The sequence below is a fragment of the Orcinus orca genome, chromosome 19 (assembly GCF_937001465.1).
Source record: "Orcinus orca chromosome 19, mOrcOrc1.1, whole genome shotgun sequence".
In the NCBI taxonomy this organism is placed as follows: domain Eukaryota; kingdom Metazoa; phylum Chordata; class Mammalia; order Artiodactyla; family Delphinidae; genus Orcinus; species Orcinus orca.
The window spans coordinates 7,983,068-7,998,482 of NC_064577.1; the positions used below are offsets into that span (position 1 = coordinate 7,983,068).

At 57.3% G+C, this 15,415-nt stretch overlaps 3 protein-coding genes across 6 annotated transcripts in view; 2 read left to right on the plus strand and 1 right to left on the minus strand.

The window, feature by feature from the left end:
* RTN4RL1 (reticulon 4 receptor like 1) overlaps positions 1–525 on the minus strand; it is a 67,563-nt gene extending 67,038 nt beyond the window's left edge. The window contains exon 1 of the mRNA XM_033423264.2: positions 11–525. Within this exon, the coding sequence (XP_033279155.1) occupies positions 11–23 (13 nt within the window). The 5' untranslated portion in view covers positions 24–525. The remainder of the gene's footprint in view (positions 1–10) is intronic.
* A 4,173-nt stretch (positions 526–4,698) lies between these two features.
* On the plus strand, positions 4,699–14,641 carry DPH1 (diphthamide biosynthesis 1). 4 transcript variants are annotated; one of them, XM_004267054.4, is made up of 13 exons: positions 4,699–4,855; positions 6,645–6,797; positions 6,918–6,981; positions 8,563–8,684; positions 9,107–9,264; positions 9,394–9,515; positions 11,335–11,403; positions 11,810–11,966; positions 12,099–12,199; positions 13,040–13,118; positions 13,379–13,519; positions 13,690–13,797; positions 14,503–14,641. In XM_004267054.4, exons 1-12 carry the CDS (start codon positions 4,795–4,797, stop codon positions 13,777–13,779), a joined length of 1,317 nt encoding a protein of 438 aa, XP_004267102.1. In that variant the 5' UTR covers positions 4,699–4,794; the 3' UTR covers positions 13,780–13,797; positions 14,503–14,641. The 4 variants fall into 4 exon arrangements, 3 of the variants coding, with proteins under 3 accessions (XP_004267102.1, XP_033279153.2, XP_033279152.2); XM_033423261.2 differs by having other exon boundaries at positions 4,779–4,855; positions 6,627–6,797; XR_004481937.2 differs by lacking the exons at positions 13,379–13,519; positions 13,690–13,797; positions 14,503–14,641 and having other exon boundaries at positions 4,766–4,855; positions 6,627–6,797; positions 11,798–11,966; positions 12,099–12,356.
* OVCA2 (OVCA2 serine hydrolase domain containing) lies at positions 13,804–15,342 on the plus strand. Its single transcript, XM_004267053.3, has 2 exons — positions 13,804–14,152; positions 14,503–15,342. The coding sequence occupies exons 1-2, from the start codon at positions 13,843–13,845 to the stop codon at positions 15,000–15,002; spliced, it is 810 nt and encodes a 269-aa protein (XP_004267101.2). The 5' UTR covers positions 13,804–13,842; the 3' UTR covers positions 15,003–15,342.
* Positions 15,343–15,415: the final 73 nt, after the last annotated feature.

Genomic DNA, 15,415 nt, shown 5'->3' on the forward strand with positions numbered 1-15,415 from the left:
TCCAACTCACCTTTGCGAAGCATGTTGGCCGCGGGGCCGCCACTCGGAGGTCGGCCTAGGCGCGCTCCCTCCCAGGGTCCGGATTCAAATCCTTGGGCGCTGGCTGCAGCTAATCCGAGCGCGTCGAGGCGGGGGCAAGCCGGGGATCCGCTTGTGCCCGGCGGCCCGGCCCCGCAGGGGCATGGTGAGCCCGAGCCCCGCGCCGAGGGCACCGGCGCACACCGGCAACCGTGGCGCTGCCCGGCAACCCCGGGGCGAGCTGCTTGCTCCGCGGAGCTGGCGGCCTGCTTCTGCAGCCCAGAGCACTTTGCAGGCGGTTTTGAGGGGGGACGCCGCCCCCCGGCCGCCCCGCCGCGGCCCCCTCCTTTCCGCCCCCTCGGGCCGCAGCCGCCGCCGCGGTTGCTGCAAAAGGGCGCTCGCACGCACCGCCAAGCCCCGGGGAAAGCGCCCGGCGCGCGTTTGCAGAACCGTGCGATCGGCGGAGCGGGGCGCCTCCCTTTCTCCCCCCCGGCTTCCCCCACCTCTCCTCCCTCCTTCCCTCCTCCGCTCGCTAGCTCCCTCCCTCTCTCTCTCCGCTCCCCGCCCCCGCTCACGGAGCGCCTCCCATACAAAATTTATGAAAGTGCTCTCAGCTCGCGGTGCTGAGCGCCGTCCTATTCCCAGGGCAGCGGCGCTCAGCCGTGCGGCGCCGCCTCCCAAGGTGTTTTTGCTGCGCCCGACCCCGGGGACGATCCTTGGCCTGTGGCCGTCCAAGTACCTGCCCCAGTCCCCGGGCCAGTCGTCGGGCCACTCGAGAGCCCCTCCCGGGCCCCGTGGGCTTCCCGGGGCTCGCACCCGCCGCCCCGCCCCACCCCCACCCCCCGCTCGCCCTTCGCGGATGGAGGTCACCGAGAGAGGCAGCTGGAAGCGTGCGCTCTGCCCACCGGCTGGGATGCGAGGACCGCCGCCCAGAGTACCCGATTACAAGTCTGCACCCCTGCCCATCTCCTCCCTGGCCGGCTCCTCTTCCTCCTCGGAGGCTCGACGGCTCCTCCTTGTCCAGGATAGCTCCGGCAGACCCAGCCGCATTGCATCCCGAGACCCAGGACACTATCCTTTTTGAGGGGTGGTGTGGTGTGCCCCCTGGCTGGTCTACACATCTCAGCAAGCATTGGGAAGGCCCAGCTGCATATTCTAGAGAGAGAAAGACTGATGTGGGGCTCAGGCAAGCTATCTCCGCCTGGGAGGGTGGGGGGCTCTATTCTCCCTCAGTCTACACAGACCCCGCCCGGGGCTTCGTGGAAAATGGAGGAGGCACCGCCTAAAAAGCAGGTCCCACAGGGGACCAGTTGGGTTGAGCTTAGAGAAGGTTCAGGCCAGATGAATCCTCGGTGGAGGCCGGCACCCCCTACTGGCCTGGGATAAGAGGGGTCCTGGAGGGGGAAAAGAGTGGGCTAAGTCACCCTTTAAAGGCACATTTATTGAGGGTCTATCATTGTAGTGTACTACTATTCCCCGGGGATTCAGCCAATGAAAAAGGCAAGGTCCCTGCCCTTGTGGAGTTTACGGTTAATAGGGACCAACTGAGGAAAGTCCAGATGAGATGACGCGCTTGGAAGAAGAAACAGCCAGGTGGTGTTCTGCAGCTGATATGGGCAGATCAGGGAGAGCCGCTCCGAGCAGGTGACATCTAAGCAGAGATCTAATTGAAGTGAGAGGGTGAGTAGTGTGATTCCTTGGAGAAAAACTTGTCATGATCAGAAGGTCAAAAAGAAGGCCGTAAAAAAAAAATAAAAAATTAAAAAAAAATAAATTAAAAAAAAAAAAAAAAAAGGCCGTTATCATTCATTCACCCATACATGCGTTCAACCACACTGAGGCTCTGGGTTTGTGCTAACCACCTAGGCTTGGACTTCCGGTAGTTTATGGCACAGTTGGGGAGGACCCACAAGCTATCCTAGAATGTGACGGGAAGAGATACAGAGTGTGGGAGGGTGCTCTGCTAGCTCTGTAGGGGGGTGGGGGGGGAAGACCATCCAGAAAGGCTTCACAGAAGAGATGCTGTTGGTCTTGAGGGCTGAATTCATCAGGCTGAGAAGGTGAAAGGCCATTCCAGGTAGGAAAGAATGTGCAAATGCTTGGAGGTGAGAGAGTAACCTTGTTCTGAAGATTAAGAAGATTGGTCCGGAACTACCATGGCAGTCCAGTGGTTAAGAAAGAGCTCGCTTTCCAATGCAGGAGGTGCGAGTCGATCCCTGGTCGGGGAGCTGGGATCCCACGTGCCTCTTGGCCAGGAAGCCAAAATGTGAAACAGAGGCAATATTTAACAAATTCAATAAAGACTTTAAAAATGGTCCACATCAGGGCTTCCCTGGTGGCACAGTGGTTAAGAATCCTCCTGCCAATGCAGGGGACATGGGTTTGAGCCCTGGTCCAGGAAGACCCCACATGCCGCGGAGCAACTAAGCCTGTGCGCCACAATTACTAAGCCTGCACTCTAGAGTCCCCGAGCCACAACTACTGAAGCCCGCGCGCCTAGAGCCCATGCTCTGCAACAAGAGAAGCCACCGCGATAAGAAGGCTGGGCACCACGAGTGCAGCAACGAAGACCCAACGCAGCCATAAATAAATAAATAAAATCAATACAAAAAAATGTTCCACATCGAAAAAAAAATCTTAAAAAAAAATTGGTCCATCTTGTAGTGGGAAAAGAAGGTGAGGTATTCTCTTAGCCTCCACCAGCTGCAGAACTGGACTGAGCCACCCCGTCTGAGCTCCGCCAGGCAGACACTAGCTGAACTCGATGATGCTGAGAGCTGCAGAGGCCCTCCACCAGTAAACCAATGTCAGCGAGGTTGAACAACTTGACCAGCATCTCACAGCAGGTCAGCGCCCAAGTATGGGCCTGAATCAGGGTGTGCCGATCCTCCTCCCACCTCCTCAAGCCGCCTCCCCATGACCCCCTGCCCCACAATCTCCAGTATCTTAGGCAAAGTTGGCTGGGGCTGGGCGTGAGTGTGAGAAGCAGAGTTATTTCAGTCCTCTGGCTGGGTGCTGTTTTGGAGTTCAGCCAGGGAGTGGGGGCGACCGTGGGTGGGTGTTGTAGTTTAATATGGGGGGAGCACTGTGCCCGCCTTCTTGTCAGGCAGTAATTACTCAGACTGCTGAGTAACTCTGGCAGGGAGACCCCCGTGGACAGATGGAGGTGTTCTCCGCTTAAGCTGAATAACAGCCCCCAGTGTCCTGCACTGCAGGGTCTTGGGGCACATGCTCATTTCCTAACGGGGGCCAGGGCAACTCATTTAGGACAGGGGCTGTGAGGCAGTGTTATAAAAGGATGGGGGACTTCTATCATCAGTGGGCCCACCTCTGCCTAGGGAAAGGCCCTAAGGGATACGGGGCCTGCTAGGGAGAAGCCATCACTCTGCTGGAGCCAATTTTTCCCCCTTGGAACTCACAGCTGCAGCCAGAGCTAAAGCTACCCACAGGCTGGGCCTTAGCGTCCTGAATGGGGAGGGGCTGGACTCACGGGGTCCCTGGAATTGAGATCCTACACCCTGGGGGTCCAGAGAACCTGAGGGAATGGGAAAGTGCAGCCTGGACTCTTATCAAGCTGATGGGGTGTTCCTTGGACCCATGCTGGCCACATTCCTGTCCAAAGCTGTGATTGTCCTAAGAGCATCAGTTGGTGGTCTGAGGGGCAGAGCACTGACCCCTTCTGGTCCTCCCCTTGGCTGCTCATTCCCAGCCTGCCCATTCAGCTCTCCTCTCTGGGCAGTCTCCCGGGCAGAGCCTGTGCCTGGCTGCTTGTTTTTCACTTCTCCCTGCACCTTAATTAGGAGTTTCCAAGCAGGGAGGGCCTCCAGGGGAGCCCGAGGCCACAGAGCGCCTTAAAGGGCCAGCTGCGCTCACATAGAGAGCAGAGGAAGATGGTGCCAGAGGGCTGCGTGGGCAAACGGTCCTGGGGGACGATTCCTCTATGGGGCAGACCTTGCTGAAAGTCAGTCCTGCAGGTACTCTGCTCTTCCAAATGTCAAGGCTGTCTCACTGGCTACCCTGCCTTCTCTTTGAGATTCCAGAAGCTTATGCCACTGATCAGGAGAGAGGCTTCCTAGGCCTGAGGGGCAGCCTAGGCAGGGCAAACGTTGGCCAGAATCCCGAAGGTTTAGGCAGTCGAGTCCTCAGACTTCCCCACTCTCCCAGGAAAGCACCTTCAGGCTGGGGGCCTTCCCCTGCTAGCAGTTTATCACAGGTGAACCTTCCACACTGTCGGTTCTAAAGGTGTAAGGGCAACCCAGCGCTCCGGAAACCGGCACCAAGACTCAACTTGGAACTGGCTCGGTGGGTGCTGAGTTCTGTCCTGTCCGAGCAATGAGGTCCTCTGAGGCAGGGAATGCGGCCCCACCCATAGGCATCCAGGTCTTATCAGGAGGGGAGAGAGTGAGGGGAGCTGAAGGAGGACCCTGTGGTGTCCCCATTTACAAGACTCCGCCCGCAGAACTGGGGTAGGGAGTCGGCAAATAGGAGGGCACTTGTCGGGGAGAACCAGGTTCAAGCTGCCCGGACGGGGAGGAGGGGACAGGGTCGCTGGGAGAACGCAACAGCTGTGGCCGGGGACCACTAGGGACTCCCGAGAATGTCGACCTTCCCGGCTGACCTGGGGGCCCACTCTAGCCCCACCCCTATCTTTCTCCTTCACGGTCCCCGCCCCGCAAATCCCCGCCCCTCGCTGGCCGATCGGCGATCGATCGCACTGTCTGCGCTCTCCTCGTTCTTCTAGCGCTGTCTTTTTGGTCCCAACGTGGGCAGCTGGTGATGGCGACGCTGGTTGCGGCCGAGGCCACAGAGTCCGGCAGCCGAAACGGCCCGGGCAGAGGTGGGTGCTGTAAGGCTGCGGCCTCCGGACCTCGCATCTCGGGGTAGGGCCCCCAAGTCAGGGACAGGATCCTTTAATGGCGGAGGCGCGTTTCTCCTCCAGACCCGGAAGGCCTTGCCGTCGCTCGCTCTGGGCGGCTGTCGCTGGAGCCCAGGACGACAGGTCTTTCTTTTGCAGCCTTAGGGCACGATCGGGAGCAGCCCCTCCTAGGAGCTTGTAGTCCTCAAGCCGGAAACGCTACCCGCCCTGCCTTGGCGGGCAGACAGACACCTGAAGACTCACGGATAAGACGTACCCGACGGGGAGGGAAGGAGCCAGGCGCGTTGCCCCGGGCATTCCACAAGTGTGCCTTCGGGGAATGCTTCAGGAAAGATGCACAAGGTGTCATTCACCTGGCACTTATTGAGCGCCCGCTCAATGCCAGGCCTGTGCTAGGTGCAGGGACTGCACTGCAGCCCTGCCCTTAGGGATCTCACAGTCTACCGAGGAATGCTGACGTCAGCAGAAGGTTACTGCCAAATGATAAAGGAGGAAGCGCCTACTGGCCCTTGGGACAAATCGAGCTGCTACGACTAGCAGCTCCCACACCCCAACAGCCACAAGGGACTTGGGCCTCTGCCAGAGGAGCTTCTGAGAGGGGCGGGCCCAGAGACGCAGGCTTGTGTTTCATGGCCTTTGAAACATCTGAACAAGTACCATAGCAGTGGTAACATTCAAATCTGGACTTAGGGTCCCAAGCCTGCCATTCTAGTTCTCCACTGCACCATCACCACCACCACCCATGCATCAGCCCCCTCCCCCCCCACACACACACAGAGGCTGAAGGGTCAGGTCTGGCAGGATCCCTGGCAGAAAATAGTACAGGCTCAATAAATATTCGCTGAATAAATTCATTTCTCTCCTTGTCACATTCCCAAACTGTCTGGTGCCTAAAGGGAGACCAGGGTTGGGGAGTAGGATGCAGATGAAGGGCTGCAGCCTTCCTAAAGGGCTACAATGTTTCTTCTCCTTTAATCAGGGGTTTGTACTTATTTGTGTACCTGCATTTGCCGCCACTAGACTACTAGCCCCTAAAGGGCAAGGTCACTTTTCTGTCCTTACCTGTTTGCCCACAGTCCTGACTAGAGTGTATGTATTCTTTCCATCCTTCCTGGGGTGGGAAGTGGGGTAGAATGATGGAACTGGGGAGTTTGTTAAGTCAGTTAAATGTATGGTGTTTATTTCCCTTTTGAATGAGGAGAGGGGAAGAGTGCAGGAATTAACCAGCGTAGACATAGTCAGTGGGACTCAAGTAAGGAAGGCAGTCTTTTAAATGAGTACTTACAACAGTTTGCTTATAGATCTCATATCTAGGATCTCAGAACTTCAAGGTGTTCTCAGGGGCTGGGGGGAGAGGGACATTTTCCCAGACAGGTTGGGCTGGCTGGACTCTTGGCGTTTTCTCAGGATTGTTCTCTATCAAGGAGCGGTTGTGTGGACTTGTTTTTCATTTGCCTCTCAGTTGAGTCCCCTGGTGTCAGCTTACTCTCCTGAGGTAAGAGCTGAGCCACACACTCTAGTCCTTGATTCCCAATAATCTCATAACGTGGAAATTAATTATACAGATTTCCTCCTAGCTTAATGGGTTGTCCTTCCAGCTTCAGGATGAACTCAGTGGGGAAGAAGGCTGGGCCAATCCCCTTGGCATCTAGGATCGGGGCCTTAAACTTGGGTGGTGTTAACAGCTCACTCAGGTCTGGCTGTGGTTTAGGCCAGGCACCAATCAACTCAGGCGTTGCATTCATCCTAGGTCGAGCCCCTCGGGGCCGCTTGGCCAATCAGATACCTGCTGAGATACTGAACAATCCCCAGCTGCAGGCAGCCATTCAAGTCCTGCCTTCCAACTATAACTTTGAGATTCCCAAGACCATCTGGAGGATCCAACAGGCCCAGGCCAAGAAGGGTGAGCCCGTAAGCTTTGAGCAGGGGTGGGGGAGGAGAGGTTGCCCGGCTGAGCCAGGGGCAGTGTCCCCATCCCAGTCTCTTCCCAGCCCTCTGCTCATGTCTCTGCTCTGTCTTGCAGTGGCCTTACAAATGCCTGAAGGCCTCCTCCTCTTCGCCTGTACCATTGTGGATATCTTGGAAAGGTGAGCCTTGGGCCGCTGACGAAGCGGAACCAAGACCTTCCCCACGTCCATTGCAGCTCTGCCTGTTGGCATCATGTTCTCCTTCTGGACCTCTGCCTTACCGTGTTCCTTCCCACAGCCATACACACACCAAGGGAAAAACCCCAGACTAAACGCCTAGCCTGCTGCAATCCCTGCTTGTCTCTATACATCTCCCCTTCCCTAAAAGAAATTGGGAGGGAGAAATGAGTCAACTCCAGTATCTTCAAAGGTGGGCCCACAGCAGGTGGTGGAGCCTGAGGAAGAAGCTGAGAGTCCTCAGAGTTGACCCTGCAGTGGGCTGGGTGGTCAGCGTGGGGGTCTGGCTTGGGGGAAACTTTTTCTCTGGCGCATTTGGAGGAGTGAGGCAAGAGGGGCTTGGCAGAGGGAGAAGCGCATAGGAGATGGTATTCAGTTCCTCTGCCTCCCTCATCTAAGTTTCTTCAATACAATGAGCCATCCTTGGGAGGGGGGTGAGTGCTCAGCCATCTGCAACCAGCACAGGAACAGGGAGGGCGAAAGAAGAAAGGGGAGGTCACCTCGTGATGGGAACCTCCCACTTCCCTGCTGCCGCCCTACCCCCACCCTGCAGCCACAGACTCGCTTCCCTGCTCCCACCCTCTTGCCCCTTGGGGATGCTCTCTGGGGCTCGAGCCAATTTGCATACATTTTAATCTATAAAAAATTAAGTGCTCTGGCTGACTCAGAGGCCTGGGCTGCATTCTAAGGAGCTGAATTATCTGCTTCTGTGCACAGCCTGATTTGGGGAGGTGGGGGAGCTGCCTGGCAGCAGCTCAGCTTTTCGTACCACACCCCCAGGAGAGGAATGGGGAGACCCCCTGACACTGAGCCAGACTCCATGCCCCAGGGGTGGGTCTCAGGGAAGAGCTAATCCTCTGGCCCCATTCCTGTGGTGAGTTCAGGGAGAGTGGGGTCTTCCCCAGCCACCCCGTCCCCCAGTGATTCAGGCCTGGCAGCAGATCCCATGGCAGTGTGCTGGCCAGAGCCCACTCTTCCTGACACATGAGGTGTGTGGGTGGCGCCATGTGCTGCGGAGGAGCTGTCCACGGGTCCCCCCATCCCGGGCACAGAGGGCCCTGACTAAAGGTGGGGAGGTAGCAGGGGGTCTGGGCGACGGGGAGGCTGTGTGTATCCACACACGCGTGCCCACGCACGTCACGGTGCCAGGGTGTGGGAATGGGTGTCTTCGCCCCTGTGTGCACGCTCACTGTTCTGGGTGGGAGGAGTTGGGGCGGCAGAGGTCTGTGTTTGACCCCCTGTATGCCAGGCTGAGGGTTGGGGGTCCCTCTTGCAGTCTGAGCCTGGGCAGAGGAACAGGGATGCTACAGAGTCCGTCCTCATACAGCTACGGTTCCAGGAGCTGCTGCCAGGCCTGGGGGAGGTAGCAGCTGGGCCCCTCCTACTCTGTTGGCAGAAGTGGCAGCTGCCAACCCAAGGGATTGGGAGAGGTAGGGAGAGTGGAGCTGGGCCCTGAGATACCTCCACAGTTAGGTTCTCTGCTACCTCCTTGTGTCACTGTCCCATTGTTCCCCACCCCGACAGGTTCACGGAGGCCGAAGTGATGGTGATGGGTGATGTGACCTACGGGGCTTGCTGTGTGGATGACTTTACCGCAAGGGCCCTGGGAGCTGACTTCCTGGTGCACTATGGCCACAGCTGCCTGGGTACGGCAGACCAGGACACCCAGACCCTGGCAGGGAGGTGGGACTGCACGCTCATCTCCATCACAGTGCCTTGTCCTGCTTGTATGCACAAGGTCCCTCCCAGTTTCTGGGATGGCCTTGGCCTTCCTGCACTGCAGGTGGAGCTTTCCTTTGGATTTGGTTGCCTTGGAAACCATGCTGCTGTCCCAGATGCGGGTGTTTGAAAGGCTGTTGGTGGTAGAGCAGGCTGGGCCCCCAGCCGAATGACAGAGATGGAGCTTCTAAAAGACCTGTGACAACACCCTCCCCACCTCCCCCAACCCCTCCCTCTAACCCTCAGGCTAAAGCCACTGGTCCTGGCTACTCAGAAACCTTGGCCTGGGCCAGGCCCTCTGCCCCTCCTGCCTTCCAGAACAGTCTCCTGAACTCTTCCCTCCTCCCAGTTCCCATGGACACCTCGGCCCAAGACTTCCGGGTGCTGTATGTCTTTGTGGACATCCGGATAGACACTACCCACCTACTGGACTCTATCCGCCTTACCTTTCCCCCAGCCAGTGCCCTTGCGCTGGTCAGCACCATTCAGTTTGTGTCAACTTTGCAGGTAAGTGGGCAGACAGTGGCCAGTCTCCAGGCTCTTCCTGGATCCCCACGGCAGGTGCTCCAGGCTGGTCCTATGGCCCTGCCTCTCATTCCCCATGCACTTGCTTCCCTTCCCTCATTATCCCTACAGGCAGCTGCCCAAGAGCTGAAAGCTGAGTATCGTGTGAGTGTCCCACAGTGCAAGCCCCTGTCCCCTGGGGAGATCCTGGGCTGCACGTCCCCCCGTCTACCCAAGGAGGTGGAGGCTGTTGTGTAAGTGAAAAATGGGGTGCCAGTCATAGAGACACAAGAAACGTACTGTAGGAGGGAGCTCAGGTTCATCATCCAGGAAAGGAAACTGAGTCTAAAGCTCCTTAGCCGTTCGCTCAAGGTCACCTTGCAAGGTGGGGACCAAATAGGGTTTCAGGTTTCCTGTCTCCCTCTCCAGTGCTCTGTCCAACATCCAGAAGGCTGTGCCCAGGGTGGAGCGGGAATCAGGGCCTGATGGGGGATGAGGGTGGGCTAGAAGTGGTGGGAACATAATTGGAGAAGATGGATGGGCACGCCCAGGCTGCAGCCCCATTAATTTAGCATCCGGACAGCCAACAAGCAGGAGCAGCATGTCTCCTGCCGCCTAATTATTTTAGGTAATGGAAATGCTTAATGTTGTGTGAACGCAGCCAGCCCCAGAGCCGACAGCTCCCCCGGCTAAGCCTGGGGAGGGGAGCCCGATTCCCAGCTAATGGCAGGGCAGGAGGGAGGGGCACTCCCCTGACTCAGCCCCACCTGCACCCACACAGGACATCCCTGCCCCTAGCAGGCCCACATCAGGGCCTTCCCCAGCCCAGACCTGGTAGCCCTGCTCCCTGAGGGGCATTCCCCCTGTGCCTGTGCCTGCATAACTCTGAGCTCGTAGATGCCTGCCCCTGGGGGCGTCATGGTGTGTGTTGGAAGGAGGGACACTCTGAGTGTTGGCCATTCATCAAAATTTGGTGTGATCTCCAAGACAGAAGGAGCTGCCGTGCAGATTGCCTTCCATGCTCTGGCCTCTCCATGGTCTGGGAAGGTACTGTTAGGGACAGCATCTCCTAGGCATGCTTGGTACAGCCTGATGGATAAGCCTAGAATCAAGTCCCAGATATACTGCTTAATAGCTGTGTGACTTTGGGCAAGTTTCTTAATATCCCTGAACCTCACTTGTATCTTTTGTGAAATGGGGATACTGTAGGTAGCAGCTTGGAGGATTACCTGATAGGACTGAGTGAAGTCATACATGTCAGGTGTTTAGCCCAGGCCTGGTACACGGAAGGCACAAGCCCAGTAAACAGTGGCTGTTATTACAACTCAGTAGCTGGACCCAAGAGCTAGTTTGGGCAGAGAGTAGCCAGTATATACCCTGAAAGCTCATTTATGGCGTAGATGACACCCTGAACACTACTTCCCACATCTGTATTGAGCTAGGTGAGGGAGAATCTGCCCCTCCACCTCCAAGTTAGGATCTAGATCTAGAGCCTTACCGTGGTCTTGGCTGTCCCTTCACTGTTCCCCCAGAAGGTCGGGGTGGGGAGAGGTGCAGTTCTTAGATTCTGCACTACAGAGCTAGAGGGGCCTCAACGGTCATCCAATTCAAACTTGACTTGTGAAAAAACCAGGGCGTCTTCCCCGGTGGCGCAGTGGTTGAGAGTCCGCCTGCCGATGCAGGGGACGCGGGTTCGAGCCCCGGGCCGGGAAGATCCCACATGCCGCGGAGCAACTAAGCCCGTGCGCCGCAACTACTGAAGCCCACGTGCCTAGAGCCTGAAGCCATCTCAATGAGAAGCCCGTGCACCACAACGAAGAGTAGACCCCATTCACCGCAACTAGAGAAAGCCGGCACGCAGCAACGAAGACCCAATACAGCCAAAACAAAAACAAAAAACAGGGCGGGTGGGGTAGGGTGAGGGGGGCGGTGTGTGTGAAATGATGCTTTGTCCCAGTTCACATACGCAGTCAGCAGCATAGCCAAGAACTCAGTCCTGTGGACCTCCGAGCCAGTGCCTGCTTCTTCTGGTGCCCCACCCCACACTTACTGTCCCCTTTCTCCCCGCTGCAGATATCTTGGAGATGGCCGCTTCCATCTGGAGTCTGTCATGATTGCCAACCCCGATGTCCCCGCTTACCGGTATGGACTGAGCTGGGCTGACCAGCTGGGAAGGGGGTGGGGTTCCCTGCCACTGTAACCCTCGATCAGCCCAAACTTCCTCATCCCTTGGCCACTTAACAGCCCCCGGCCCTGAGGATCTGAGGCACTTGGGTTCTGAATCTCGGTATCAGGAGAAGGGTTGCTGCTGCACAGCACCTACCCATCCCCTGGAGTCACACCTGGATCCTAGACCCCTCTCCCACTCTTGCCTGCTCGAGTTGTGGAACTGATCTTCCCAACGACAGTCTCTGCTCTTGCCTCTGTTCTTACTTGCCTGCGTGGAGACTGAGGGTTCAGGAGACCAAGGGGCCGAGTCGGGGAGCTGTGTATATAGCACAGATCCTGTAAGTGGCTGTCACTGTGACCATGACAGCTTCTTTTCCAGATACGACCCGTACAGCAAAGTCCTCTCCAGAGAGCAGTATGACTGCCAGCGCATGCAGGCCAACCGCCAAGAAGCCATAGCCGCTGCCCGCTCAGCTAAATCCTGGGGTCTCATCCTGGGCACTTTGGGCCGCCAGGGCAGTCCCAAGATTCTGGAGGTCAGAGGGCTCGGGATGGCCTCTGGAAAAGAGGACTAACTGGGAACGGAGCTGGGAAAATCAGTAGCCTAAGGGGTTTAGCTTTGGCTGCTTGATCGTGGGGACCCCAGCTCTGCCTCCCTCTCCCAACAGCACCTGGAATCTCGGCTCCGGGCCTTGGGACTTCCCTTCGTGAGGCTGCTGCTCTCTGAGATCTTCCCCAGCAAGCTTCGCCTTCTTCCTGAGGTGGATGTGTATGTTTGCCCACCTTTCCTGTCTAGCTATGACTGGCTAAAAAAGCTTAGAATCTGGGTCCTGCCCAGCACCTATCGAAGGCTGGAGTCGGTGCTTCCATGATCATGAAATGTCAGCGTTTACAGAGCCCTCGTCCAGCAGGGACTGCCTTTGGCTGTGGGTCTTCCCTACCTTGTCTGGCTTGGGGGCTCACAGGCAGCGGCAGCATCGCAGTCATTCTGCGTGAGATGAGTTGGAGGGGGGGTTGGCACCTGCACTGTACCAGGCACTAAATTTGATTCTGGAGATACTATTGCAAATGAGCTGCCCAGGCCCTCCCTTCAGAAAGCTCACAGTCAGTGGAGGAAACAGGAGAAAACAAGCAACACCATAGTGTTATTCTTTTTTTTTTTTTTAATAAATTTATTTATTTTTGGCTGCGTTGGGTCTTTGTTGCTAGGCGTGGGCTTTTTCTAGTCGCGGCGAGCGGGGGCTACTCTTCGTTGCAGTGCGGTGGCTTCTCGTGGAGCACAGGCTCTAGGCACGCAGGCTTCAGTAGTTGTGGCTCGCGGGCGCTAGCTAGAGTGCAGGCTTAGTAATTGTGGCGCACAGGCTTAGCCGCTCCGCAGCATGTGGGATCTTCCTGGACCAGGGCTCGAATCCGTGTCCCCTGCATTGGCAGGCGGATTCTTAACCACTGTGCCACCAGGGAAGTCCCCATAGTGTTATTCTAAACAGCAGTAGGTGACAGTCTTTAGTAAGCATGCATTGGCTGTTTTGGGGACACAGCCATGTTCTTCAGCATGCTGCCCAGGAACAGGGCCCGCCCCCCTTGGATCTGACGTGACTTCCCCTCCCAGGTGGGTGCAGGTGGCATGTCCACGCCTCTCCATTGACTGGGGCACAGCCTTCCCCAAGCCGCTGCTCACACCCTATGAGGTAACACCATGTTTTGAAAATCCCTGGGAGAGAGTGGGCTTTGCTCCTAGTTCTGTGGGTGGGTGGGCAGCAGTTAGTTACAGCTGAGCCACTTCCTAGCTGTGTGGCCTTGGAAGTCCCTTCACCTCTCTGAACCTCACATTTCCTCTCTGTGCTATAGGGATATAGTAGGACCTTCGTAGGCCGTCGTGAGGGCAGAATTAAATAATCCTGCGTAGAAAAATGTTGGCAGATGTTACTGTCCGGTGTTTCTCCTCTAGGCGGCAGTGGCCCTGAGAGACATTTCCTGGCAGCAGCCCTACCCTATGGACTTCTACGCTGGCAGCTCCTTGGGGCCGTGGACGGTGAACCACGGGCGGGATCGGCTGCTCCAGCACCCGGGCCGGCCGGCGCTGGCGAAGGTAGGAAGGAACCTCAAGGAGGGCGGAGAGGCTTGGGCGCGGCCAGACATTGGCCGCTTCCTTGGTGACGCGAGCCGAGCCCGCCGCCCTGCGGCCGCTACGGGAAATGCGTGTCAGCGGGGTGGGGAACGTCGCGGAAGCGAGACCGTGACCAAAGTCGGCCACCTCAGGTTCAGGAGAGGCCCGCGCGCCCCTTTCCAGCCGTGGCTTGCGAGGCTTGCAGCTGCAGAGACGAGGAGGTCACGCCGCTCGCTCCCTGAAACGCTCCTTGGTTCCAGGTATCAGCCCCAGCTCTGGCCGGGCCGCACCCTCTCTCCGTTGTCATGGCAACGTCCACTCTCTCTGAGGCCCGCCTCCAGGGTGGTGCCGGCATTGGGTCACGCCTCCTTATGTTTAACTTCCGCTCGGGGAAAGACCACGTCCGTTCCCTCTGGCGCTTGCCTAGAATTATGGCTGCGTCTCCGCGTCTGCGCGTCTTGTGTTTGGCCGGTTTTCGGCAGAGCGAGCGGGGCTTCCGCGAGAAGACGGGAGCGCTGCGGAAGGCGCTGCGGGGTCGCGCAGAGCTCGTGTGCCTCAGCGGCCCGCACCCGGTCGCGGACGCAGCGGGCCCTGAGGGCGCCGGGCCAGACCCCGGTGAGATTAGCCCTGCCCGGAAATGCGCTCAGAGTCTTCTCTGTCTTGCCTCGTCCCCGTAACGCCTGCCTGCACACAGCCACCCTGTCCCTCCCCTCATTCCTGCCACCCTCCCACCTCATTCTGCCTATGCCCTCCATCCCTCCCACCCCAGCCCCTCGCTCAAATTCCAGCCTGGCCCTCCCAGACTTCCACCTTGTCTCTTCTCCAGGTCAGTCTGTTCCCCGCCTCATTTTCCCCAGACTTTCTTCTCTCCTAAGCCTCCTCTCTTTCCCTCACTCCCTTTCTCATTTCTCTCCCCCTGGATTTCCTCTTGTCCTAACTCTGAACTCTACCCCTCATCGCTGTAGGGCCCTGCCCTCCGGAGGAGCAACCTCGAGGCTGGTGGTTTTCCAAACAGGAGGCAGACGTTTTCTCGGCACTGGAAGAGCCCACGGTGTGCAGAGGTCTGGAGGAAGCCCTGGGAACGGTGGCACAGGCACTGAGCAAGCTTGGGCCTTTCGATGGGATCCTTGGTTTCAGCCAGGGGGCCGCGCTAGCAGCCCTTGTGTGTGCCCTTGGCCAAGCCGGCGATCCCCGCTTCCCATTGCCCCGGTTTATCATCCTGGTATCTGGTTTCTGTCCCCGGGGCCTTGGCCTCAAGGAAGCCATCCTGCAGGGCCCCTTGTCAGTGCCTTCCCTCCATGTTTTTGGGGACACCGACCGCGTCATCCCCGCTCAGGAGAGTATGCAACTGTGTAGCCGATTCGCTGGAGCCATCGCCCTCACCCACTCTGGTGGCCACTTCATTCCGGCAGCCGCACCCCAGCGCCAGGCCTACCTCCAGTTCTTGGACCAGTTTGCAGAGTGAAAGATCAACAAATGCCTTTGCCTCTGCATTCCCTCTCCACCCCCCACCCCCTAATGGAGACACATGACCTTGATGCAGCCTCTACAATCTCTGTCCTCCCCTTCTTTCCCCTACTGTGATCTCAAGAGACAGATATCAATACTTAAGACTCAAATTATATAAGCCTAGCTCTGCACTCAAGAAAAAGAGGATTAGGCGGCCTAATGGACTTTGACCATGGCATCTGACGTTCAAATATGAAAAAGGTCAGTGGAGCCCTGGATGAGTGGAGGGTAACACAAAAAGCAGAGACTGGCAGCACCATGACTGCCACACAATAAAGTGGTGATTTGGATTTTCAGCATCTTTTCCCTGGTATACACAGCAAAACTCATTTTATTAAAAAAAAAAAAAAAAAGTGGATTCCTGGCCAT

Coding starts and splice junctions, on each gene's coding strand:
- DPH1 (XM_033423261.2), top strand. CDS start 4,795: ATGGCGACGCTGGTTGCGGCCGAGGCCACAGAGTCCGGCAGCCGAAAC. Junction 6,798..6,917: donor ACAGGCCCAGGCCAAGAAGG/GTGAGCCCGTAA, acceptor TCTGTCTTGCAG/TGGCCTTACAAATGCCTGAA. Junction 9,265..9,393: donor AGTTTGTGTCAACTTTGCAG/GTAAGTGGGCAG, acceptor TTATCCCTACAG/GCAGCTGCCCAAGAGCTGAA.
- OVCA2 (XM_004267053.3), top strand. CDS start 13,843: ATGGCAACGTCCACTCTCTCTGAGGCCCGCCTCCAGGGTGGTGCCGGC. Junction 14,153..14,502: donor GGGCGCCGGGCCAGACCCCG/GTGAGATTAGCC, acceptor TCATCGCTGTAG/GGCCCTGCCCTCCGGAGGAG.